The sequence below is a fragment of the Octodon degus genome, unplaced genomic scaffold (genome assembly GCF_000260255.1).
Source record: "Octodon degus isolate 3935 unplaced genomic scaffold, OctDeg1.0 scaffold00051, whole genome shotgun sequence".
NCBI lineage: Eukaryota > Metazoa > Chordata > Mammalia > Rodentia > Octodontidae > Octodon > Octodon degus.
In genome coordinates this window covers 3,712,677-3,738,786 of record NW_004524627.1, presented here as the reverse complement: position 1 = coordinate 3,738,786, position 26,110 = coordinate 3,712,677, and the positions used below count along the sequence as shown (strand labels likewise).

Sequence of the window (26,110 nt, the reverse complement as noted above, 5' to 3'; positions counted from 1 at the left end):
TGTGTGTGCAGGGTCTCACTACACAGCCCAGACTCATAGTAATCCTCCTGATTTCTGCTTCCCTAGTGCTGGGATTACAGGCACGCACCACCAGGCCTGGACTCTATCGCTGGCTCAGCGTGCCTGGGGGCAGGGCTGGCGCAGCTCGTAGAGCCAGAGATCAAACCCTGACACCTGCGCTTACCTAAACAAGTGTGTAGTCCACTGAGATTTTTCTCGTTTTCAGTGACTGAAAAATCTACTCTTCCCAACTTCTCTATAATGATTATGCCACATATTTCTACACGTTGCTTTCAGGAGATGACACCACCTTCTACTTCACAGAGCAAATATACATCAGGCAGGATTGCAGTACATTGAGCTCCATAGAGAGAGTGCTGGGACTAGTGAGAGCTAGCTGGCTCTGGGTGACTCTGTACCTCGATGAGGAAAACAAGTATATATGGGCAAAGGAGATCCTAAGAATCTGACAGGCAAGATGTCATCATATGCATTCTTTGTGCAAACTTGTTGACTGGAACACAAGAAGCACCACCTAGATGCTTCAGTTAACTTCTCAGAGTTTTCTAAAAAGTGCTCAGAGAGGTGGAAGACCATGTCTGCTAAAGCAAAAGGAAAGTTTGAAGACATGATAAAAGCAGACAAGGCTCTTTATGAAGGCGAAATGAAAACTTACATCCCTCCTGACAGAGCAACAGAAAAGAAGTTCAAGGATCCCAATGTGCCCAAGAGTATCGCCCAAAAATCAAAGAACATCCTGTTCTCTCCATTGGTGATATTGCAAAGAAACTTGGGAGAAATGTGGAATAATACTGCAGCAGATGACAAGCAGTTATATGAGAAACAGGCTACTAAGCTGAAAAAGTATGAAAAGGACATCACTGCCTACAAGGCTAATGGAAAACCTGATGCAGTAAAAAAGGGAGTTGTCAAGGCTAAAAAAAAAGCAAGAAAAAGAAGGATGAGGAGGATGAGGAAGATGAGGATGAAGAGGAAGAAGATGAAGAGGATGAGTGGGATGAACAAGAGGATGATGATGAGTAAGCTGATTCTAGAGAAGTTTTTTCTTGTCTATAAAGCATTTAACCCCCCTGTACACAACTCACCCCTTTTGAAGAAAAAAAAAATTGAAATGTATGGCTGTGTAAGATTTGTTTTTAAACTGTGCAGTGTCTTTTTTTCTATAGTCAACACATTAACGAATGTGTCTTTAGATATCCCTGTCCTGGTGGTGTTTTCAATAGCCACTAACCTTGCCTGGTATAGTGTGGCGTTGTAAATTGGCATGGAAACAGGTTCTTGTTGGTACACAGCACAAATTATTTATATATGGGGATGGTAGTTTTTCATCTTCAGTTGTCTCTGATGGGGCTTATATGAAATTGTTCTGTTAACTGAATACCACTCTGTAACTGCAAAAAAAAAAAAAAAAAAAAAAAAAAGTTGCAACTGTTCGGTTGACATTCTGAATGCTTCTAAGGAAACACATTTTTTTTTATTAAAAAAAAATCAGGCAGGAACTTGCCACTAAACTTGTATACAATGTTTCCTCCTTTCCCTTCCTCCTACCACAATGGAAGTGGCACCCTTCCTGAAGTTAACTAAGAATTAACTAAGATTAACTAACATTAAGCTCCTTGTTATAGTACCTTGTCTTTTACCTCACACTTCTAAATGGGTTCTTCCAAATCAATTATCCTTGAAGTTCAATCTTCTTTTTTCTTTCAGGTCTTAAACATAGGCTCCTCATTAAAGAAAAAAAAAAGTCTCTGTCCTTTAAGTCACCAACGTCTCTCCTCTTTGCACCCATATTCTCGAAAGCTTGATCAGCATACCTTACCGCTTTAACCTTACCTTTTCTTCACTTTTACTGTCAACTTACCTAACTGTTATCTAATTTTTATGTCTAAAATCACTCAGAACCCTTTCTCTTATAAAATCAATTGTACATTTTCTCTCATCTTAGTTGACTTCATTGGGTAGCATTCACTATAACTGACTACTTCTTCTCTGTCTTTCAATTGGCTTCCATAATCCTTCTGGCTTTCTTTTCATGTCTGACTTTACCTCAGTTTCTGCAGCGTTCCCTCTCTCCATCAGTCCTTTAACTCATGGGTGTTCACCAGAGCTTTCTTCTTATTCTACTTATTTTGAACAATATTACCTATTCTTATGACTTTTAATTCTTTTTTTTATGAACAGAACATATTTATTGGGGGAAAGAAAGCTTCTGTCCAAGAGAGGGACAGAAGGGGGGGCCTGAGTGGGTTGTCCCTGGGAAGCTGCCCATTCCCTGGACTTTTATGGAATAAAACCATGTGGTGAGGTGGGTCTAAGGTGCTGAGAACATGGGAACTTGCCTAGGTGGGCATAAAGTGGGACAAAACCATGGTCAACTAATGAGATTACAAGCACCATTGCTCAGGTAAAATTGATTAAATCCAGTACCAAAGGGGCAGTGAGTCACATAGCAAGCGGGCATGAATACAGGACAGGGTCCCTTCCTGTTGGGGGTTGGGTTAGTGACTCATTTGGGCTCTTTCAAGGTGATTGATACCTATGTAGAATATCAATCCCTGATGCCCATCCCTAGAGAAGTATGTGACTGCATTTGTTTCCTCTTTTGTCTGGAGGTCTGGCCCATAGGGAGTGTCTGTCTCTTCCAAGTTGCTAAGTCACGTTGTCTTCCATACTGTCTCCTTGAGGGCCTGGCCCTGTCTGATTGCCTATGATATTTCTATTTAATTCAGCCACCTACAACATTCTCCCCTCTGAAGAAGTAACCCGAACCACCATGAAGGAACCATGGGCGATGACCGCTCTGGCTTCTTCAGGCTGAAAGGGTTCATAGTTGTTGACCAGCAGTCAGAGATACTCTCCAGAGGTTCTATCTAAAGGTTTTCAATAGACACCAGGCATTTTTATTTTGGGTAGACGTACAACTTTGAATCTGGAGGAGACAAACCAAAGAAACTATAAAACATGCATGGGCCAAATAGTAACATCAACAGGATAATCATGAATATAGTCAAAGATGATTTTCACCAAGGAGACAATAATGACTTCCATAAAGATGATAAAGATAGGGTCTAGAGGACTTCAGCACCTCATGTACCATTGATTTGACATCTTTTGAACAGCTATTGAGACATTAGCAAAAATATCTGGAATGTAATAACCTTTTAAAATTTATAATTATAAAAACACTAGTTAGAACTTTTTGTAGGTCCATTAACAGAGATTGTACATGTGAGGTTTAATCCTTTTTTTTTTTTTAATCTTGCAAGGCCATTGGGTATTATCTCGAATAATTATAGTGCCTATGGAAAATACTGAGTCTTTTTTAGTTTGCAACTGAGGCCACTGGCTGGGTAACTATTGGCATATCTGCATGAGCACCTATTAAAAGTTTAACAGGCTTTTTCCTTATATTGGCAGTTAACATAGGTTCCCTTAGGCTGAGAGGCAAACATCTACGAGCTTATCAATGTCTTTCTTGACTTAATTTTTGATGATTTCCAAATCTATTTCTAGGACAGGGGAGACAGCTCTGTGGCATAAGCACCTGACTGGCATATGCAAGGTCCTGCCTTCGAGCTCCAGTACTGGGGGAAAAAAAAGTAACAGAAATCTATTTCTGTAGCTCTCTGGAGCCTTTGACCTATGTATCCAATTGGAATATTTTCCTTCAGCTCAGCTCCCTTGTTTCCCTCTTTATCTACTAATTCCTACTCATTCTTCAAGTTCTAGCTTAGATTTCACTTTCTCCAAAGCCCACATTTTAAGTCTCAAGTTGGGATTTTATGTTTATGTGCTCCCATAGTATAGTCTATTGTCTCTCACACAATTTTACCACTAGTCTATAAAATGCAAAAGTATATGAATATTATTTTATGTATCACCAAGCCCCTAGTGACTACTATATGTAAAGTCTTTGAATAAATTATGTGAATGAAGTAAAGCCATATTATTATGCTGAACTGTAAGAGGCTCAACTCAACAACTTTTGACATTGCTAGTCATACAGAAAACCCACTACTATTATGGACTACTGAACTATTTTGGAATATCTTGCTGAATTCACACACCTATAATATTTAAATAACAAAACTAAACAAAAAGGGGGATATAAATGAATGACCATTTTGTATCTGTATATTCAAAATAGGATAGATATACAGCTACATTCTCAATTCAATGAATAGAAAGATTTGTTTCTAAAAGTGTTTGTAAACAGGATATGATGTCTGCATCTTGTAAAATGAATAACCACTGAGAAAACAATATGCAATGTATTAATTATTGAAACTGTCCTACTAATTTGATTTGAAATGGTCTCATTGCTATTTGCTTCTTAATAAAATTATGGAAAAAATAAAAACTTAAAAAAATTATGTGAATGAATGGATGGATCAATAAATGGATAGACACATTTATTGGTTTCCAAATAGGATATAATATAACTATGAAATTAAAGAGGCTGCTTGACACAGAAGTCTTAAAAATTCATTTAGGGCTAGAATGTACTTCAGTGGCAGAGTAGTGCTTGCCATGCATGAGACCCTGGTTTGATCCCTAGTACCACATATACACTTACATATTACATATGCTATATGTATGCATACATATACATATACATATACATAGTACATAAATTTAACCATTAGAATCATACCCTCTAACATAAATGATCTTCCATAATACTTTTCCAAGTCCAGAAAATATAATTATGTTCAGCATATCAAGGACAATTAACATAAAATGTATTATTGAAAAGGGAAAAAAGTATAAAGCAAGGGGATTAAAGGAGCCATTTTCAGACATACGTACTTAGTTAATAGCTACAAAGCAAGTCCAGAAAACTAGTACAGGAAGTGGGTGGTCAACATTTTAGATAAATAATTTTACTACCCACTAATGGTTAAAGACTAAGGACTTCTCTAAAGAAAATGAATCTTACATCTTACAGACTTACAATGAGGAAAGAAGAAAATGTATGGTATTTAATGAAATTGTAATTAGGCACTTCACATCTATTAAGACTACTATGACTAGGGCGGACCAGATGGCGCAGCAGACTAAAGTGCCTGCTTAGGCAGAGTGCAGTGGTTGAGGTTTGATCCCTGGCGTGCTGTGCTGGCCCCGCCACTGGGACATACAGAGACTGAGACTGAGACTCGGTGTGGTAGTGCGCGCCTGTAATCCCAGCAATTGGGAGGCTCAAAACAGGATAATCACTACTATTCCAATCTGTATAATGAGACCTTATTCTAAATACATAAAAAAATACTATGACTAAGTTTCTAGTCATGCCTCACAGATAACACAAAGTTACAAATATCCATTCCATTAATTATAATGTATTCAGATGGTCTCTATAAAATCAAATGCAAATTTGCATAGATGAAATGGTTTTGTAAAGAAATATAGTCTGTATACTATAAGAATTAGAAATATTGCAAGTTATTTCTGCATTTGAATCCATCCATTCATTCAATGTGAATTTATTAAAATAGTATAAGAGCTCAAGGATACAGCTCAATGGTGCAGCACCTGCCTGATAAGCACAAGATGCTGAGTTTGATTACTGGTACAGGAAAAAAAAAAGCCATTCATCCTTTAAAAAAATTATGAGATAAGACTTATTGCTATAATATGCGTGATGAGTAAAATCTCCCTCAAAGAAGTTTATAAAGTTAAGGTTAAAAATGAGTAAAAAAACAAACACACACACAAACAAACCGAGTACATAAAATGATGGCTATCTTTGATTTGCTTGATTAAATCTTTTGTTTTGTTTTGTATTGCTTTGTGTTGTGGTACTGGGGATCAAACGTGGGACCTTGCGCTTGCTGGGCAGGCACTTAAGCCGCTAAGCTATCTCCCTGGCTTGATTAAATCTTTTTACAGTATATATGTGACCAAAAATATCATCTCCTAGCCTATAAATATGAGAAAATTAAGGGTTAATTGAATTGCTTAATTGATCTCAAAATATCTTCATTAATCTTTTGGTTGAAAACGACATTCATTTCCCAAAAACTGTTAGAAATAAACCATATATTCAATGTCTAAGAAGGCAGCTAAAATAAGAAAGTTATATTAAATCTAAATACACTTGAATTTTAATGCAAGATACAATCTAATGTTTATATGCATTTTTCAAAGTTAGAGAGTATATAGACTAAGTAGAAAAACTGCTATTCACCATAATTCAAATTAACTGCTGCACATTTGAAAGTTTCCAAGTCTTAGAAGAGAATTACAGATGAAATGAAAAAAAATAAGTTCAAGATTATCACAGCGTCAAGTCCCGATTCCCAATGTAAATGGAAAAAAAAAGAAAAAGAAAAAATACAATTATGAATTTTTTTTGGGGGGTTATACACGTACTTTTTTTAAATTGAGAAATAAATATGAATGAGACAGTTTCACAGCTGATTAATAGGACAGTTTTGATAGTCAATATACTGTACACTGTTATCTTCTTAGTGGTTATCCATAGTACAAGAAGCAGACAGGATATTCTGTCCAAACACTGTTAGCACACCTCTTTCTTCTCATTGAGTTAAGCGAAAGTAGCTGTAAATTTATCCTATTTTGTATATATAAATACAAAATGATCTTTCCCTTGTATCTTTTTTAGAATTTTTATTTATTTATTTATTTTTGTCTTGGCAGAGGTGAATATTGTATTGGCATCTAAATACTATAGGTGTTTGAATTCAACTAAACAATCTAACACTGTCTAGCAGTCTATAACATTAGTGGGTTATCCTCAGAAGTTATTGACTTGAGCCTTTTACAGCTCATCGTATTAATATGGCTTTACATATAGCAAGACCTATATACCCAGAAATGTAACTTTTGTATTTGATAAGGTCAGCCAAGTAATCTCAGGATTTATTCTGTAGCCCTGTACTGCCTTTTGTACATCCTTTTGTCAGTGTCTGACCTGAGGATGAGTCATGGCCATTGCTTGACCAATTTGCTCTCTGTGAAAGCTTGAGAAAATGGTTTTTCTCTCCATGTGACTCTCCCCAAGCTCACTTTAGATCATCGAACACATTTCTCTGTGGCTCCATAATCTTCTTGATCAGAAAATTTGGAGCAAAACTGAGTTACATGTTGTTACAGTACAGGTTCTCCTATGTCCCGAGTCTTCACTGACCTTGAAAGGCTAGGGCCAAAATGTTGGCTAACCATGCAGCCCTTCCTTTTCTCCAATTTTGATCTGCTAACTTAGGTTGTTAACCCTCCAGAAGAGAAGCTAATTATTAACCTGCAATATATGCAGTTTGGTTTACCCTATCTGTCAAAATATCAAACATTTTGGCATATCCTGGAACAGGTATTTTCCATCAGATATTGATATGTTGAACATTAAGTCCTTAAAGAATATGAAGGAAAAATAATTATATAAAAGTAGAAATAAGCATTTACATATTTTTACAAAGAAATTTAGAAACCTAATCATATACGGAATTGTAAGACCTTATATTAGGGAGACAATATGATATTTACAGATGTGGGTCTGGTTTATTTCACTAATAAGTATATCTTCAAGGGGCATCCACTTAAATACGAAGGCTTCAAGTTTATCATTCTTTAGAGCTGAGTAGTACTCCATTATATAAAAGTACCACATCATTTTCAACCATTCCACATGTGATGGGCATTTTGGTTGTTTCCAAGTTCTGGCTATTACAAATTGTGCTGCTATAAACATAGGTACGCATATATCACTATGATATGATGCTTTCAGTTCCTCCGGGAAAATTCCCAGTAGGGGGGTAGCAGGCTTGAATGGGATTTCCAGTCCTAGTTTTTTCAGGAGTCTCCACATTGATTTCCATAATGGTTGCACCAGTCTACACTCCCACCAACAGTGGACAAGGGTTCCCCTTTCCCCACAGCCTCTCCAACTTTTGTTGTTGGTTGATTTCCTTATGATAGCCAATCTTTCTGGGGTGAGATGATATCTCAGCATTGTTTTAATTTGCATTTTACGGATGGCTAGTGTTGTGGAGCATATTTTCATATAAAAGGTAATTGTTCTGCTTTGTTGTCATTTTGGCGGAACCAGGGATTGAACTCAGACCCCTGTGCTTGCCAGGGAAGTGCTTATTCTACTGAGCCATCTCCCCCCACTACAAAATGTTTTATAAGCATTCACTAACTCCCAGAAAAAAAGTATATTCACTTCCACAATTCTAGATTTGGTACAACATGAAATAATTTTTTTTCCCAAATTCAACTAAATTTTATTCAATGATTTCTTTAGGGGCAGGATGCATACTCAAATTGTTATATGTGAATCTATTACATAATCAGGCTATTGGAAGGACACAGGTAGGATTGGTGGGATTATTTGTCACATGTGATTCAGGAAACCAAGAGCAAGTCACCTAGTTTATCACCCTATACAACAAAGTAATTCTACACAGAATTGGCTCATTTTCAATTGCATATCTATGTGACTCCCTCTATTAAAAAAACAAGGAAGACTTTTCACCATTTATAGAGCTGGAAAATTCTTTAATATTGTGGAGGAAAAAAAAGCATAACCTTGCATCTCAAGTTACAATGCCTTGAAAATGGGTTGCAAGTATAAAATGAAAGAAGTTCTAACATACATGATTACTGGCAATTATAGGAATATACAAAATTCTTCTAACCTGTTTTCAATTCCAGAGTAAAACTGAATTAAGTTGCTTGAAACTTCTTTAAAACTAAAATAATAAAATAAATTACTTGTTCTGTGTAATCCATAAATGCCAGATTAAAGTGTGATCAGCAATCCGTTTATTCTGAGACTGAAACTAAAAGGAAGCCCTAGAGCAAAAATTTCTTCACTAATAAAAATAGTACTTCCACATTAATTGCTAAAGGAATCTTGTCAACATCTCTCTATAATATTAATATAGTTCAAGGCGATGGTTTACTGAAAAATTTGGCAAGCCAAACTTGCATGGCTAAAATAAATATAGTGTCATGTGACCTCGTCTCCCAAACACTGGAATTTTGACCTTAAGTGAAGCGTTCCCAGTTCTAATGCTGTAAATACTTTAGCTGAACAAACTATCAAACTATCAATTATCACAGAACGTGGTTGTGCCATGTAATGTATGGACCCTATACAACTATTTAGCATGCGATGATTTAATTCAACAAATATTTATTGTAGCTACCAGAGCTCAGTTTCAATACCAGAGAATAAAGATATGAAGGTGACCAAGACCAACACAGTGTTTCTCCTCAAAAAGCTAAGACAAACAGAGACTACAAAGAACAGATATTCAATAAAAAAAGTCATTATCCAAGAGCATAGAGAAGCAAGGGTATTTATAAATGGATGGAATCAGTAAAGGCCTTTTATTGGAAGTTTAGAGCCAATGTCTTTAAAATAAAAATATTCAATGCTATGGTAATATAATTCTAATTCTGTAGGCTCCTGCTGTTTATTCTGATCAGTTAAACTATTCTTATAGCAAGCCAATATTTATGTCAGGCTATACTCTGTGTAACATATATGCTTTTTAAAAGCTTTATAAATCAAAAGTTCTTAGCTATTGTTTGAAACATCTCTCAGAAGATGTAACAGAAAAATATGTATAATATTTAAATTTTTTAAAAATTTAGGGGCCGGGAGACAGCTCAGTGGAATGGGTGCTCGCCTGGCAAGCGCAAGGGTCTGTGTTCAATCTCCGGTTCTGCCAAAAAAACAAAACAAAATAAAAAATTTACTACAATAAAACATACGTTCGCATTAGTCTCCCTCAAAAGACTGCTCCTGATCCCACTATTCTTGCCACTTTCTGAAGTCATTCTGGAAATCTTTCTTTTTTAAGTGTCTTTAGTTGTGCTGTTGTGACTCTCTCAGTGTACTTGGATTCAGAAGGCTCACCTTGTACGATCATTTTGCTTTTGTGGAAGAGCCGAAGGTGTACAGTGTTAGATCTCATGCTTAAGGTAGATGGTGAATGAGGACACATGGTAACATTTTTCCAAGCAGTAGCATTCACTGTGTTTTTCTGACTAGACCTTGTAAAGACATTCATGAAAGAGGACTTCCAGAACTGCTTCAGAAAGTGGCAAGAGCAATGGGATGAGTGTGTTCAAAGCCAGGGGGATTATTTTAAGGGAGATTAATGGTAATCCATCTTTCACTGTAATAAATATTTTTATTATGTTCCCATCATATTTTCATATTTTCCAATCACTGCTTATATACCACTACAGAAAATTAAAATAAATACTATAAACAGTAGCACAGGTTTAAAATAATATTTTTGAAAAGTGGCAGATTAACCCTGCCTCTTTCAACTACTTAGTTCCGAACCACACCAAAAACACAGTAAAGGACTAAAAAAGGCATCAATATACTAAGAATAGGAAAGAGAAAAGGAGATTAAGTCAGGAGAATTCGTTAATTTTTGTAAAACTGATGATAGAAGAGTGTTAATTGACTTATATGTGCAAGGTCATGATGTGGGTACTGAGATCAAATGGAAATAAGATATAAAACCCAAGAAAGGGTATGGCTTTGAAAACAAAAAGACCTGCAAACAGACTATTAGAAAATAATATGTAAGTATACTCTAAGATATTCCTCCAACACAGATACTCTTATACATACATACATACATACATACACACATATGTGACTGCATCCAGATAACTACCTTTCTCACCTCTCTTATTTTTTGGAGATGCTCAATGATACCAAAGAAAAACTGCCAGAAAATACTAACATCTGGGTGGTGTTCTAATGAAAAGTTTGGATCACTAGATTAAAAGCCATATTCACTTGGGCATGGTGGCAAACACCTGTAATAACATCACTCAGGAGGAAGAGGCAGGAGAATTTCATGGTTGAAGCTAGCATGGGCTACACACTGAGTTCAAGGCTCTCCTGAGCTACACAGAGAAAACCCTGCCTAGAAAAAGGAAAGAAGGGACAGAGGCAATGAGGGAGAGGCAAAGAGAAGCCATATTCACTTACAGAGCTTTTTTGAGTAGTTTTCAAATAATATTTGAGCAACAATGACAAATATGTGAAGGAAACTACAAAACAAAAGCGAGAACATATAAAATCAAACAGGAAAAATAATCTAGAGGAAACAAAGCGATGCACAAAGGAGAAGGCACAGCAAAACTATAATTTATATCCTAATAGGGAAACTATAGCAGCCATGAGACAGAATATAATACATGAGAATACAAAACAGGTCTTTGAATTAAAACACTAGAATAGGTGAAATAGTTCAGCAGGATATTAGAAATAAACAAGAATGTTTTTCTTAAACACTAAAACTGGGGTATAATAAAGATTAGCATTGGAATTAAAAGTTTTAAATTTAGAATAGCAACACCAGAGAAAAAGAGAAAATATATCAAATAAATCGTTGAAGAAAACTTTACACAAAACTTTAGATATAAGTTTTCATATTGAAAGGCCCCTTAGGTACTTAGCACAATCAATGAAAAAAAGATCTTTACTGTAAAAATTTCTAATATAAGGAATAAATAGATATGTTTTGACAACTAAAATGTAATGCAGGAGAATTGAGAAGGGTAAGGTACAAAACTTTAGTATTATATTTGATTTTACAACCAGGTACAGAAATTTTTATATATACTAAGCAGTAAATATATAAGTAAATAAAAATAGACAATAAATGAGTAGAATAAAAAATTCATGGAATGTTTATTACAAGGCAGGCATACCAATTCTGTTTTAAATATACTGCACTAACTTATTTAATTTTCATAATGGCCTATGAGCCAACTTCTTTTACAGGTGAGGAAACAGGTATTGAGAGTAAATCTGTCCAAAATGACACTAGTAAACAGTGGAACCGGCACCCTACCTTTCAAAAAAAATTTATGAGTACTACATGTTTGAAGTATATGTTTCTATCTTGGGAAGTTTTAAAACTGCATGATGCTATCTCTAAAATAAAAAAAAAATTAAAAGTGTTGCTTACCTTGTTAGTCTTTTCCTAAATGAACTACAGTCAAAAGTTCTGACTTGGTCAACCACCATACAAGCTGGATGCTACTCCCTAATCCAAGACAGTGCATTGCAGGGGCGGGGGAGAAGGGGGTTAGAGAAAGTTAAAGGTATCTGGTAGTATTGTAAGTATTATATATAAAGGTGATGTGCTATGATTTACTGCTAGAAGGTCAGTAGATTCCCTCATTTAAATGCATTAACAACCTGTACCAGAAGTGATGCACCTGGATCACTACTGTGTCTTCAAGCAAAGCATGAGCGATATAAAATTTTATTGAAGTTAGAAACAGCAATGTTACTTTTAAAAGAAATTTTTATCTAAGTCATTCACAATCTTCTTGCAAGGAAAATTTCCCAGTTAACTACTAACAAAGAGTGTGACCAAAACTGCCCTTTTCCTCACTCTTGCCTACTCTCATCTCTACCTCAAACGCACATAATAACCCTTGAACAGTTCTCTACCTTAGCTGTCTACCCATTTTGTGATGTACCATACCCAATTATAGAATTTTGTTCTTACTGGGGATATACTTTTTAAATAGATTCGTTCGCCTTTTTCATTTTGGAAGTATCTTTCCTTTGACCTACAGCTTTAGCATTTGTTCTCTTGGGATTTCCATACACTTCTGCGACATCAGAGCACCGCTTCAAAACTCCAGGATCACTTGCTCTTGTCCTGCACCTACTGGACATTCTTTTCTCTGGTGCAGGCAGCCCACCACTTTCCACCTGTGTGCCCTTCCTTTCTGAATTCCCGCCTCAGGGCGTGGAAAGTTGACAGGAGAGGTCCAGGTGCGCCAATGACAGCACCACCATCGCCTTCCCCGCACTCAGGTGACAGGCCCCCGGGCGGTCTGGCCGAGGAGGACCCACGCACGGTTTTGGCGCTCACAGGGCCTGCACAGGAGCCCGGCGCCCCCGCCAACCGCGCACAGGTGCGACAGTGCGACCCCTGGCAGGCGGCCGCGTCGCCTGGCCGCCCCGCGCCCGCGCTCTTACCGTCTCCTTGGCAGCGGCGACTGGGATGGGCAGCAGCCCCCGGCCGTGGGGCGCGTCCTCGGACTCGGCGGCCGCGCTCTCCGAGGGGCGGCCGGGCAGCAGCGCGCGCCGGGGCTCGGCCCTGGGGTCCCCGTAGAGCTGGTAGCACACGAGGCCGACCAGACCCCCGCCGGCCGCCGCCGCGATGCTCAGCTCTCCCCAGCGCCGCCGCCGCCGCCGCCGCCACGCCGCCTCCGCCACCGCCCGCTCCTCATCCTCCCTGCAGGAGAAGGCGCGGCCCGGCCCGGCGGTCCCCGCAGGCCGCTCCCACGGCCCCAGGAAGGGCTGGTGAGAGGCCAGCGTCGGCGGCAGCCGGGGTGGCGGCCACAGCAGCCTCCGCAGCGCAGCCATCGCGAAGCCGCGGGCAGCGGCGCGGGGGCGGGGGCGCCGGGGGAGCGCGGCGAAAGCTCGCGAGAAGTCGGGCGTGCGGGAGCCTCGCCGCAGCCAGAGCGCGACCAGTGCGAGCGCGACCCGCTGCCCTTGGCGCGCCGGGGCGGCCGGAGCCCGGGCTCACCCCGCGGGCGACGGCGCCCGCAGGCTGTCCTTGGCCCTGCTTCTCCAACCCGACTGCACAGTCGTAAATAACCGCGCTGGCCCCGGGCCGCGCCAGAAGCCGGCCCCGCGGCGCACTGCTGGGTCAGCGGAACGAGGCCTCCCGGCCTGCGAGCCGCCCGCCTAACGGCCTCCTGCTTGGCGCAAGGTCGTGAATCCTTTACAGTCTACGTTTACGAGGACAAGCAAGATGAGGCGCAGAGCTGCCGTTCAAGGCACAGATGTTGCCATTGCTAAGTCATGGGGTGTTCCCTGCAAGGTGCTAGTGTGAGGACTTTAGATAAAGGAAAGCAAATAATGCTGGTTTGTTGGTTACTATTCCAAGTGTGTGTGTCTGGGGGGCGGCGGGTTGGTGGTGGTAATGGGGAGTTGAACCGAGAGCCTTCACACTGAGCTGTATCTCTGGCTTTTAACATTTTTTATTTTGAGACAGAGTATAAGACCGTAAATTGCCCGGTCTGAGCTCCTAATGTCAATCTTCCTGCCTGGGCCTCCCAGAAGGCGGGGATTTGTTTAGCATATCTGTGATTACACGACGAAGCAAATCAGAACTATCTTAAGCGTGTGAAAGGAAGGAGTTAAAATATTAAACACTAAGAATAAAGACAAAATCTTGAAACATACCTTCGCTTTTGGGGGAAGGTGTTGGTATAAATATAAAGTAAGGATTTGTAAGCATATCATGTCCTTATTTTTTGTGATTGCTAAACTTTATTTGCTGCATGGTCAGAGCAGTTTTATGAGAAAGTTTATATAACATTCTTAACAGCTTCTCACTGCTAAGCCCTTTTGGTTGTTGAGTTATGCTAGCTTTAGTGTTCATACTATGGAGTGGTATCAACTTTAATACTTTAAAACTAGGGGTGTAGACAACTAAGTCCCTTATGGGTGGCTACAGTTGGGCTACAGTGTCAAAGGAATATGATCAATTATGTCAATCCTAAGAAAACCAAGTGATTTCAGATGCAATCAAACAAGTTTTATGACCCAGACCCTGCTAGTCCTATTCTTTCCCAACCTTTTGCCTTATACCTTATTAGATATATCACTGTACCTCTTGTTTGAAAATTGGTCAATGAATTTTTCTTTAAAGCTACTAAAAATAGTGAAAAGAAACATCTATGACATAGGCACTAAATATCTATTTTAGTATGTAATCTCTTTTTTTCACATAAACTTACAGTTTTTATGCAGTCAATTCCATAAAGGTAGACTACACAGTAGCTGCTTTGCTTTATCAACAACTTTCCTTTAATTTCTACTTTCTTTTTTATTTATTAGATTTATTGAGAAAGAAATAGCAATGAGACAGTTTCAAAACAGGTTAATAAGACAGTTATATTACATTACATATTGTCTTCGTAGTAGTTATTCATAGTACAAGATGCAGACATGATATCTTGTCTAAACATTAATTTCTACTTTCTATGAATTCTGAAAATTTTGGTTTTCCAAGACCATTTATTATTTTGCATGTCTATCAGTGGCTCTGGAAACTGTTTTTTGTAAATATAAAAATTGAAAAACTTACTGTGTCCTCTTTATTTTTGTGTTTGTTACATTTTGAGTGGTTTGTTACACTTGGGTTGTTATGCTCAAGGCACTGAGCAACTCTTCTGCTTTTAACAGATTTTCCTGCTTTGGATGATTTATATCATGCTCTTTGCCTTATCTAAAACTAAGTTGTATCTAAGCAATGTGAAGCCAGACCACTTATGTAGTCCAGTCCAACTCCTGGCACACAACAGGACCTCAGTAATGGTAATTAGCATGAGGGAAAATTATTGTTCTGGGGGGCTGGTAAGAAAAGAATTGAGGCCAAGATAAGAAGGCAAATCAGTCAGCCACTAAAGGAATTGATAGAACAAACAGCATCTCTGGAAGTGCAGTCAGATCCAGTGGGGGAAGTAAGGAGAAATAAAGGTTTGGCAGGGAAAGATTGCTGACAGAATGTGCTCATGAAGAAGGGTTCATTCAAGATTTGTGATTTTGACTTAAGACTATCCTCAAATGTTATTTGGCAGAACCTTGTTTAACTTGCCCTTTAAAGTTTAGTCCTTTTTGTTCTGTGGTCAGGAAGTTCACAACCTACTGTCAGAGGTCACTGCCCCAACTGGCCCCATTTTCTTTTTGGTTCTTACATCTCCCACTGGTGATAATAACAAGTTATCAGTTGCATGCGTTTAACAATATAGCTTCAAGACTAGTAATACATTGACCATCATATTTATCCAATCTATTTTTATAGAGCTTCCAGAGTATTTGCTGATGGCTCTTCACTGTTCAGTTCCTGTTTAGGTCCTCCAAAATCCTCTTTCTTTGTCTGCCGTTTAGTGGTAGGAACTTCTTATCTTACATATTTTGAAACAAAGAATTGCAACTTGGAGTTGTTGTTACCAAAGCATCTTAGCTAAAAACACATGAACCTTTTCTCAAATGTCATAACCTGTTTTCATATCTGATAGTGATTAAAGCTTCCATAATTATCCAAAGGTGACCCAGGGTGCTTCAACAAGAAGTTTATGTAAAATAAAAAATATATTCCTAATTTCTTAAATTCATGTGTTAATTTGCTAGAGAACTTTGTGCAACTATGAACTATATAAGTTAGGAATATACAGAGCTTGAAGTGAGTTGAGATAAGAATAATAAGGTAGGGCTGAGGAGATAGCTTGGCAGTCTAAATGCCTGCTGGGCAAGCATAAGGACTTGGGTTTAATCCCTGGTAACACATGATGTGCCAGTCCCTGAATGCTAGATGTGCTGTGCTGGCCACCAAAATCCGGTGTCATGGTGCACACCTGTAATCCCAGTGCTGGGAAGGGTGAGACAGGATCACTATGAGTCTGACCTGTGTAGCGATACCCTGTACCAAATAAAAAAAAAATTAAAAAGTAATAGGGTAAATTGAAGAATTGGAAATGAAAGGCCTAAGAGCTTAAGCTTTTTTTTTTTAATTTTAAGGAAGGGTCTAGAGGATGTTCAGGGTCTCACAACTAGATCAGACTCATAGAGATCTGCCTGTTTATAGCGTCCCAAGAGCTGGGATTACAGGTGCCTGCCACCACGCCCAGTCTCAATTGCCCCCTCAGTGTGCCCTGGGGCTGGGCCCAGCATGGCAGGCCCAGGGATTGAGCCCCTGGCCCCTGCACCTGCAAGCAGGTACTTTAATCTGCTGAGCTATTTGGCCAGCCCAAGAATCTCATACTTCTTCTTTTTTTTTTTTTTTGCGGAACCAGGGATTGAACTCCAACCCTTGTGCTTGTGCTTGCTAAGCAAGCACTTACTCTACTGAGCCATCTCCCCGGCCTGAGTCTAAGAGCTTTAACTAAAGAATATCTTAGTGTCATTTAGTACCTGGGAACTCCGAAAAGATGCTTAATAACTATTTTTCTCATTTACTAAAGATAGACCAAAGGACTTAGTACTTAAGCATATAACCTAGTCCTGTATCTTCCTTGATTTGTAGCACTTTCTCCTGTGAAATGTCCATATGGACAGGCCCAGTAGGTGCCAGGTCATAAGTCCTAGTGCAACCAGCACATACTCTTGTCTTTGGCTCCTACCCCAAACTGTCAGGTGTTAGATAGGAAATTGCTTTAAGGGCAGATAATCAAACAGAAGGGCAACCTTCAGAACAGATGGATATCTCAGCATAAAGAGGGTGCCATTAGAGACATCAATAATACCATAAGGTAAGTCAGTGTCCATACATGGAGAAGCGTAGCAGGATGGCTACCAGTATCATCTCCTGCCAACTCCAGTTGATTGCTGTTGGTTACCCAGGACACCAGCATAAGCAAAAATTCCAGGCCAGACTCAAAATTCACCGGAAGAAGTAGATGAGTACATCTGCTATAAGCAGGCCACTGGACTGAGTCTGCAATGAATTGTATAGTTTTACTGTGGTTTCTTTTAAATTTCAAATGGAGATGATGCAGATAATAGCAGGAACAAAAAAGTTTAAATATTTCTGTGATATGCATAAAATATTTTGTGTTTGCATTGCAAAGTCAGGATATTGAAAAGGATTTGGAGATAGAATGGAAAATTTTAAATCTTTTAAATAATTTTTTAGGAGATAGGGTAAGGAGTGCTTAGTGGAAATTTTCAAAAGATCTCATACAAAGACCCAAAATATAAGGCAGATAGCAGCTGGTCCCTCAATGAAAAAGGAGGTCTTCACCTTGTCTATTTAAAGCCATTTTTAAACTCCTCTAGTGGAGGTTTAAGTACTTCTCTACAATTGTAAAGTTTAAAAACTAAAATGTAAAACTGAAAGTCTATCAGATTGAAGACATTTCAATGGGCTATTCAAAACTTGAGACTATATATTTGGCCTACATTTGATAGTTTCTATGCTGGAGTCATCAGTTTTTATTTTTCAAGGAACAGGATAGTAAACGTATTTGCTCAAAAGACATATTTTAAGGATAAAATCTTACAGAAGCCAAAGAAAGTGATACTAGGGGATCTTGGAAAGTACAGTTAAGTCTGCTTTAATACAGTAAGATTTTAAGGATATTTATTCTCTAACATGGCTATTAGCATGACTTGGCTTTCATCCACCAATCTCTGAGTCTCCATTCAAATTCTAAAGAGACGCATTACTTGGTCTGTGTAGATATTTCTACCTTTTTAGTTTTTCATTTCCAGGCCTATCACCTGTCTGAAAGAAAGGCATAGAGTTATATGGAGATGGAAGCAGAAAGGCTTCCCTTAGAAAGCCCTGTGGGCAGGGACCAGTACTATGATGATAAAGGCTTAAAGAGTGCTTCTTCTAGAGAAGAGACGGTGGACTCTAATTTGTAGCATTTGCAAATTTCCATATCTAAATACCGCTACTATAGTGATATCAAGCTATCAACATGATGGAACTGAGTACAAAGCTGTAAAGAAATGCATGGTAATATGTTTTATATGGTAGTTTCCACTATATAAGACAGATATAATAGGTGATAGCAAAATAATTGGACAGCAATGAATTTTAAGAACACTACTAAAATATTACAATAAGTACAAAAGTTATAACTTGCCTTTATATTTTCACTTTGGTGATATAATACTTCTAACAAACTCTTATATTTAATATACTTCAAGTTAATCATGTTGTATTCTTTCCTAAAAGTAATAATTGAATAATTTAGATCACTACATAGTAGTTTATTTCAACAAAATAAATTGGTTTGTTTCAAACATCAGAGTTTAATCTAAAGACAAAGTTTGAAAACATAGCTGTTCATAAATTCCTTAGTAACTGAAGCATATCAAACCTCTTCCACTTAAAATATGATGGCATTTTTTCCAGGATGGTTTCAAACCTTATGTTTGAAACTGCAAACTTCAGATTACCACATCAAAGGAAATGAAATGAACCTTTCACCTGATAAGACTTTCTAGAAAACTACTAAATAGACTACTTGCATCATCATGCATGTGTATGAGTTTATTTGAACAAATTATTCCAGAATAAGGCATTCTGTTCCTCCATCCTTTCAGTGTTGTAAAAGGAAACCATATTTGATTAGGATTTTGTTGTGTATTGTAGTGTTTGCTTCAGAGCATTTGCTTTGGTCAGAATCTGTGCAATGGAGACCTATATACTCCGATATCTAGAACTAATGATTAAACTTTTGTTTATGGCCAAAGACATGTTATACTGATTTATTAAACACCAAGGCACCTGTGAAGAGTTTGTCCCTAAGGGGGATTTTACATATAGGAGAATAACAACAGTGATACAAAACTCAAGGTCATTATCTAAACCAGGTGCATTTTCAAACTAAGAATGAACCAAATGAAAAAAAAAAGAGCTGAAAGTTGTACCAATATAATAATTCATCAATTTAAGTCTTATAACAATGAAAATATGAAAAATAAATTTCAGAATATGGTATGAGTTCTCTATTTCCAGTCTGTTTATTAAAATTAAAATTTCTTTGCTTCTTTGATAATTATGCAGGACTTACATGACATTTGACTAGAACTCTACATAGAGATATGCAGCTCTCAGAGATGGGAGAGTGATCTTAAGGGTAGTCACTTACCCTTATGTATCTCTGTATTGAACTCTAGCTGTATTGAACTTTAACTTTAAAAGTGGTATTTGTATAACATATTATAGTTTGAAAGCTTACACATGCTATAATTGGGTTATATTAGAATGAAAAGTATGTTATATAAGAATTCATATAATGACAAATGAGAACTTTCAGCTACATCAACAGAAATATTGTATATGACAACTTCAGAACTCATATATGTATAAAATGTTTTCTTTGTTTTGATATATCAGTAGGTAAGTTTATAATTACAACCCCTAATCTTCTTTAAAGGTTAAAAGAATTTAAATAATATGAAAAGATAAATTTATAAAATTATAAAGTCTAGCTATGGAATCCTATCCTTTAAATATTATCTTTGAAATTTGGATGGAAGAATCAAAAACTGGTAGATTAAATGATACCGTACAGATAATCCAGCTAAGGCCTATGTTTTAGAGAAGATAGAACTGAATGGATCATGCCTTTCTTAGAGAAACTTCCTTGTCTAACTTCTGTCTGCATCCTTTCTCTGGTCACTTCTGGAAGGACTTCACTTACATGTAACTTTCTCCAAAATACCTCTTCTTTTCTAAGGCTGTTTTAGTGCACCCAGTTACTATCTACTTTCAGTGAAGTAGTGTCAACTCTCATATCATGGCACTGCCGCCATCATGTAAATATGCTTCTTCATTGTTTGAATCAGCCACCCAGATTGGAAACTTCAAGAACATAGACATCATAAATTGCCTTTTGATACGCAGACATTGCCTGTTATAGTAAGAAATCAGACGTTTCTTGAATAGACAAAAACAATTGTTCTTATAAAATTACTGAAAATCAATGCAAACAATAGGAACAGGAATTCTCTTTTGGGGATAATAAGGAAATGAATAATTATTCAAATGTTAGAAGCCCACGTCCGTAATATACTATCTGAAAATAAGATTGCTTTGCAGCATATCTTGTTGTTGGATGAATTCTTCAGTTTCTTTCTATTAATGACTCTCACTCCATAGTGGCTGGTATAAATGTTATTTATGTGTTTCTAATTGTGTGCCAAAATTGAAGAAAAAATTTCTGCCTGTATGGAGCTTGCCTTCTAGAATGCTAATGGATGAATTTTTCCCTAGGATAACATTCATATCAGACTCTTTTCATACTATTCCCACTGTTGTAATAGCTCATTAGAAATGCTTGAAACATTATATTTATAGCTTTGAAGAAGTAATGATGGATCTTAATTTAATAAAGCCAGTCACAGAAGTCTGCTATCAATATTTCTCTTGTTTTCAAAATCCTCAGGGATTATTACTACTGTGATTGTGTCGTTTTGCTATAGACTCTGGTAAACAGTTTTGTGCACGATAAAGTTCTCAAAGAGCTTCTTTTTATTTATTTTCTATAACAGCAAACTGATACAAACCTAACAGGTTGCCATTTCATTTACTTGACTCAGCTGCTGCCCTTGAACTCATTTCACAGTTTCATCACCAGCTAGAAACTTATAGCCTTGTTGTTAGGAATAGCACGAGCCAAATATTTTCAGCGTCAACACTTTCATGGTATCCTGACAGCTGCATCAGATTTGCTGAATTGCTTTTGATTCCTTATCAAGATTACTGACATTTTCACAATTTTTTTGTGGTTTGAAAAAATAATCTTTGCTAATCACATATTCATTATAATTGTGCTATTTTTTTCCTTCTATTTTTGGAAATGAGAATTGCATGAGGAATTTGCCAACTAGAAGGTAGGGAAGTGAAACATGGTAGCATTCATTCCTGTCTACTAAAGTCCCTGCTGGCCTTACCAAGGTCCTGATGGCATATGTGACTGCACCGTCCTCTAGTGGCTGACCCCAAAAGAGGACAGCAACTTCTCTCTGACAGAAGTTTAGTGCCTGGCTTTATGCTCAGACATAATTATCATTTAGGAAAAAAGATACTTTTCTTAAAAATGTTTTCTAATAGTCAAATAAAATCTGATATCTTTAATATTTTCACTGACAAACTATTCTAGTTGAGGAAAACAGAATAATAAATTCCATAAATCAAGCAAATACTTGATTTTTTTTAAAAGAAGAGTCTTAAGGTGCATATGAGTCAATCAACAAATATTTATATAGATAAAATATGTCAGGCACTGTGTAGGTGGTTTTTATGTGTTAAAGAACAAAACGGACAAAAATTTCTCCCTGTATGGAGCTTCCATTCTAGTATGCTAATGGGTGTATTTTTCCTTAGGATGACATTCATATCAGACTCTTCATACTATCATAAACTGTAGTGTTAACATTAGGTTATGCAATTGGTCCACTCCTAGCTTCTCTAACTTTCCTTTGGGCAAGGAGAAGGTGACTGACAACATCTTAATAGTCAGCTGGTGCTGGCCCCATTCATATCTTTTTGTTGGTTGAATTCTTCAATTTCTTTCTATTAATGACTCTCACTCCATAGTGGCTGGTATAGAATGTTATTTATGCATTTCTAATTGTGTGCCAAAATTGAAGAAAAGCTCTTTTAGCCCTCTTTCCACTTCTGCTTGCCCTCCTTCTAGCGATGAAGGTTCATTGCTACCCCTTCAGCTCTAACTAGGCTAAACTACTGAACAGGTTTAGCCTGGTGCTAGTCTCTAGTTCCCTATAAAAAGGACTAGTTCCTTTAGGGCTTTAATTGGAGGAGAGAAATAGGTAAATAAGGCTTTAGTTAATTCCTGACTTTATTTTTTTGCACTATATGAAATACAAGGTGGTTTAAAAAAATCACTGTTCCATTTTCTGACTTTTAAAGAGCATGTAATGATCCATATTGCCCATGATCATAAATGAAACATTTATATCTCATTTCTTTAATACTTTATTTATAGTTAATTTGAAAGAAATTCAATTTATTGTTAAACTCCACTGACTTTTTAAATTTTGTGAATGAATTATTTATTTGGAAGAGTATACTTTTTTTGAACTCAAGCCCTTATGCTTGCCAGGGAAGCGCTTATTCCACTGAGCCTCCTCCTTGGCCCCAAGTACACTTTTTAAAATCAGAATTTTGATGGCAACTCAATGTACTTGGAAAATCTTCTTTATTGAATACTGATGATGTAATTTTTAAATTATTATGATAATACTCCTTTAATGCTTGTGTGATATAATTCTGCAAAAGAATTAAGCATATTTAATTAAAATACAATTTATTTACTTTGAAAATGCAATGGGGCTTAGAAGAATCTCTAGATATATTCATAATACACTAATGAAGGAAAAAAATCTTGGCTAAAACTTTTTCCTAATCCTCTTTTCAATTCTGGATTCTGGGAGCAACCAAATATAGCAATGTAGATGTACAATGATGTCAACTTGAACTACACTTCTGATAGTGTGTACTTCATTCAGCTGCTCTAAGGAATCTTTTTTATTAATTTTTAGTTATTTGTAATAGAACAGCATTTGATTTAGGTGGGGAACATTTTGATTTGAACTTTGTGTTTTTCATTAGCTAGATGAGATTAATGTGAGAAACATCTTCTATTGAATTAAAATTAAGATGTTTGATTAAGGGAATCTGGAACTTTTCTTTAATCAAATATGTTTTATGATGGATTCCATTACGTACCATGATATGTTACATTACTGGCCAACAGTTATGTGAAGCATTAATAAATGATATGTACTTAGGCACTGTGTTGGATTGTCCTTACTGGTGTGGCAAAGTATCTGAGAAAAAAAAATTAAAGGAGGAACGATTTATTTTGGTTCATGATTTTTGAGGTTTCAGTTTGTGGTTGACTAGATCTATTCCTATTAGACCGGAGACAAGGAAGAGATATTGTGTGCAAGCATGACAGAGAAAAGCTGCTCACCTCATGGTGGAAAGGAAGCAGAGAAATAGCAAAGAGCCCAGCAACAAGATACATTGTCCAAGACCATATGCCGTGACCAATCCTTTCCACTAAACCCCACCTCCTAAATTTCCATAATCTCCCAATAATTCCATCAAACTTTGAATTTATCAGTGGATTAATCCACTGGTGAAGATAGAACTCTCATGATCCAATCATCTCCCACAAACCATCAGCTAGCAATAAAGCTCTTAGTACCCGGCATTTGGGGGACTTTTCAGATCAAGATCGTAACATCCAGATGCTGAGAAATGAGCAACTTCAAAGAGTACATTTTAATTCTTTCCTACTTATCTTAAAATACTGTTACTTAGTAGCCCCAGATACTCATGAACTTGAGGTAGGATGATCATTTGAACCTAAGAGTTCTAAGCCCTCCTACTACAGGAAGCATAAAAAGTGTTTCTTGCTATGCAGGAGGCATGTGGCACAAAGCTGCAATCTCAGATATTTAGGAGGCAAACGAAGGATGATTAGAAGTTTGAGAGGGCTGGACAACTTAATGAGGCCCTATCTTGATATTTTTTTAAAAAGGGCTGAGGCTGTAGCTAAGTGGTAAGAGCATGTATAAGTCACTGGGTTCAAACCCCAGAGCAACAACAACAACAAAAAATCGAAGTACTTCATGTTACAAATAAATACAATTGTTACTTTTGATGGTAAATATTCCACAAATCATATCTATCTCCCTGAATAAAACCTAGAATAGAACTTGGAATTAAAAGTAGCCTATGCACTGATAAAGGTTCTACAATCTGAGGTACAGGATCTCAGGATAAATCCTGAGGGCATTTCACTGACCTTCTCAGACCAAAAAGCTACAACTCTTGTTGCATAGGTCCTGCTTTACCTTGGTCTTAACCATCCAGTAGAAAAGTATGAAGACGAAATATAAGAAATAAAGCCATGCTGTTAAATTGAGCTGTGGGGGACTCAGGTCAATAATTTCTGACATTGCCAGTTAAACAGAAGACCCAATGATATTATGGGCTACTGGACTCTTTTAGAATATTTTGCTGAGTTTACACACCTATAATATTCAATAACGGAACTTAGAAAAAATGGGGTATACCTATGAATGTCCATTTTGTATCTGTGTATTCAAAGTGGTTGGGATAGATATATAGTTGCATTCTCTTAATGAATAGAATGATTTGTTCTAATGGTGTTTGTAAATAGGATCACAAGTCCGCATCTTGTACAGCAATTAACCACTAAGAAGAATATATGCAGTGTATTATTTGTTGAAACTGTACTTCCGATTTGATTTGAAACTGTCTCATTGCTATCTGTTTATCAATAAAACTTTGAAAAAAAGTAGCCTAACATTAGGGAACATTGATAATGATTATCTTTACTAAATGTAATACTTTGATGTTGTAGAAAAATGGATTTTCATATACATTTATTGTCATTCCTATGATGCTCTGTAAATTAGAGACCCCATTTTGTTACACCAATTCCATAAAGAAAAAACTTAAATTGGGTGAGGTAAAGAAATTTTTTCAAGGTCTCATAAGTATGGATTGGCAACATCCTGCTTATATCTAACAAGGTTTAAAAAAATAAAATTTTGTGGTGTTCGTTAGTCTTACTGGTTTTGGTAGTGTGTAAAGTGTGTGTGGGATTGCATTAGAGTTATTGACACACTTAAAACAGGGAGGCAATAACTAAGATGTTCTATTTGTGCCAACGTTTCATTCTGCTTGAATATGGTTCCACAGATTATATATTTGTTTTTCACATATATTAAATACTGTCCACAAAAATGTAATGCTTGTTCCTGCTGAGGAATCTACTTTTGCATACACTGTGATCGTTCTAGCAAAGAGTTCAAATCCAGGAACACTAATTTATCTCAATCATCTTAACATTAAGTCATTGAATTTGGATGTTTTCTTCCATATTAATATGTTTTTACTAAGTTACGACTCTAAATTTTTGACAAAAAATTTTATGGTAATATAACTTAAGAAAGGGAGAGAATTATAAGAATAGTAGAGAGCTCTGCATTCTTCCCCTCTTAGCATTCTACCCTGTATGTAGGTTTATGTATTTTTCCAAACAATTGAAAAGAACTTTGCAGATGTCACATTTTTTATCCTTAGTTTAATTATATATTTCTGGAGGTTTTAAAAAATTAACTACATATTGATTGCCAAAATTAGGAAACATAGCTAAAATTCAATACTATTATTTAACTCATAGTCCATATTCAGATTTTTCCAGTTATTTCAATAATTTCCCTGTGGTTTTGTTTTTCTCTGGATCAGGCTCAAGACCAGAAAAATATATAGTGTTACATTTAGTTTAAGTGCTTTCTTAATTTTCTTTAATCTGGGTAGATTTTAATGTTTTGTCTTTCTTGATTGTGACACTTTAAAATTACACAGGTGGTTGTCTTACAGAGTATTCCTTAATTGAGAATTATCCAATCTCTGCTGTTTGAATACATTCATGTTACTGCTTCTGACAAGGACAATGCATAAGTAAACTTGCTATTGTACCCTGGGTATTGAGAGAGAGAGAGAGAGAGAGAGAGAGAGAGAGAGAGAGAGAGAGA

At 37.0% G+C, this 26,110-nt stretch overlaps 1 protein-coding gene across 3 annotated transcripts in view; it reads right to left on the bottom strand.

Annotated features, from left to right (window-relative positions):
* Nucleotides 1-14,933, bottom strand: part of Micu3 (mitochondrial calcium uptake family member 3) — a 112,095-nt gene extending 97,162 nt beyond the window's left edge. For all 3 annotated transcript variants that reach the window (XM_004633055.2, XM_023717314.1, XM_023717315.1), the window contains exon 1: nucleotides 13,019-14,933. In XM_004633055.2, the coding sequence (XP_004633112.1) occupies nucleotides 13,019-13,408 (390 nt within the window). In that variant the 5' untranslated portion in view covers nucleotides 13,409-14,933. The remainder of the gene's footprint in view (nucleotides 1-13,018) is intronic.
* Nucleotides 14,934-26,110: the final 11,177 nt, after the last annotated feature.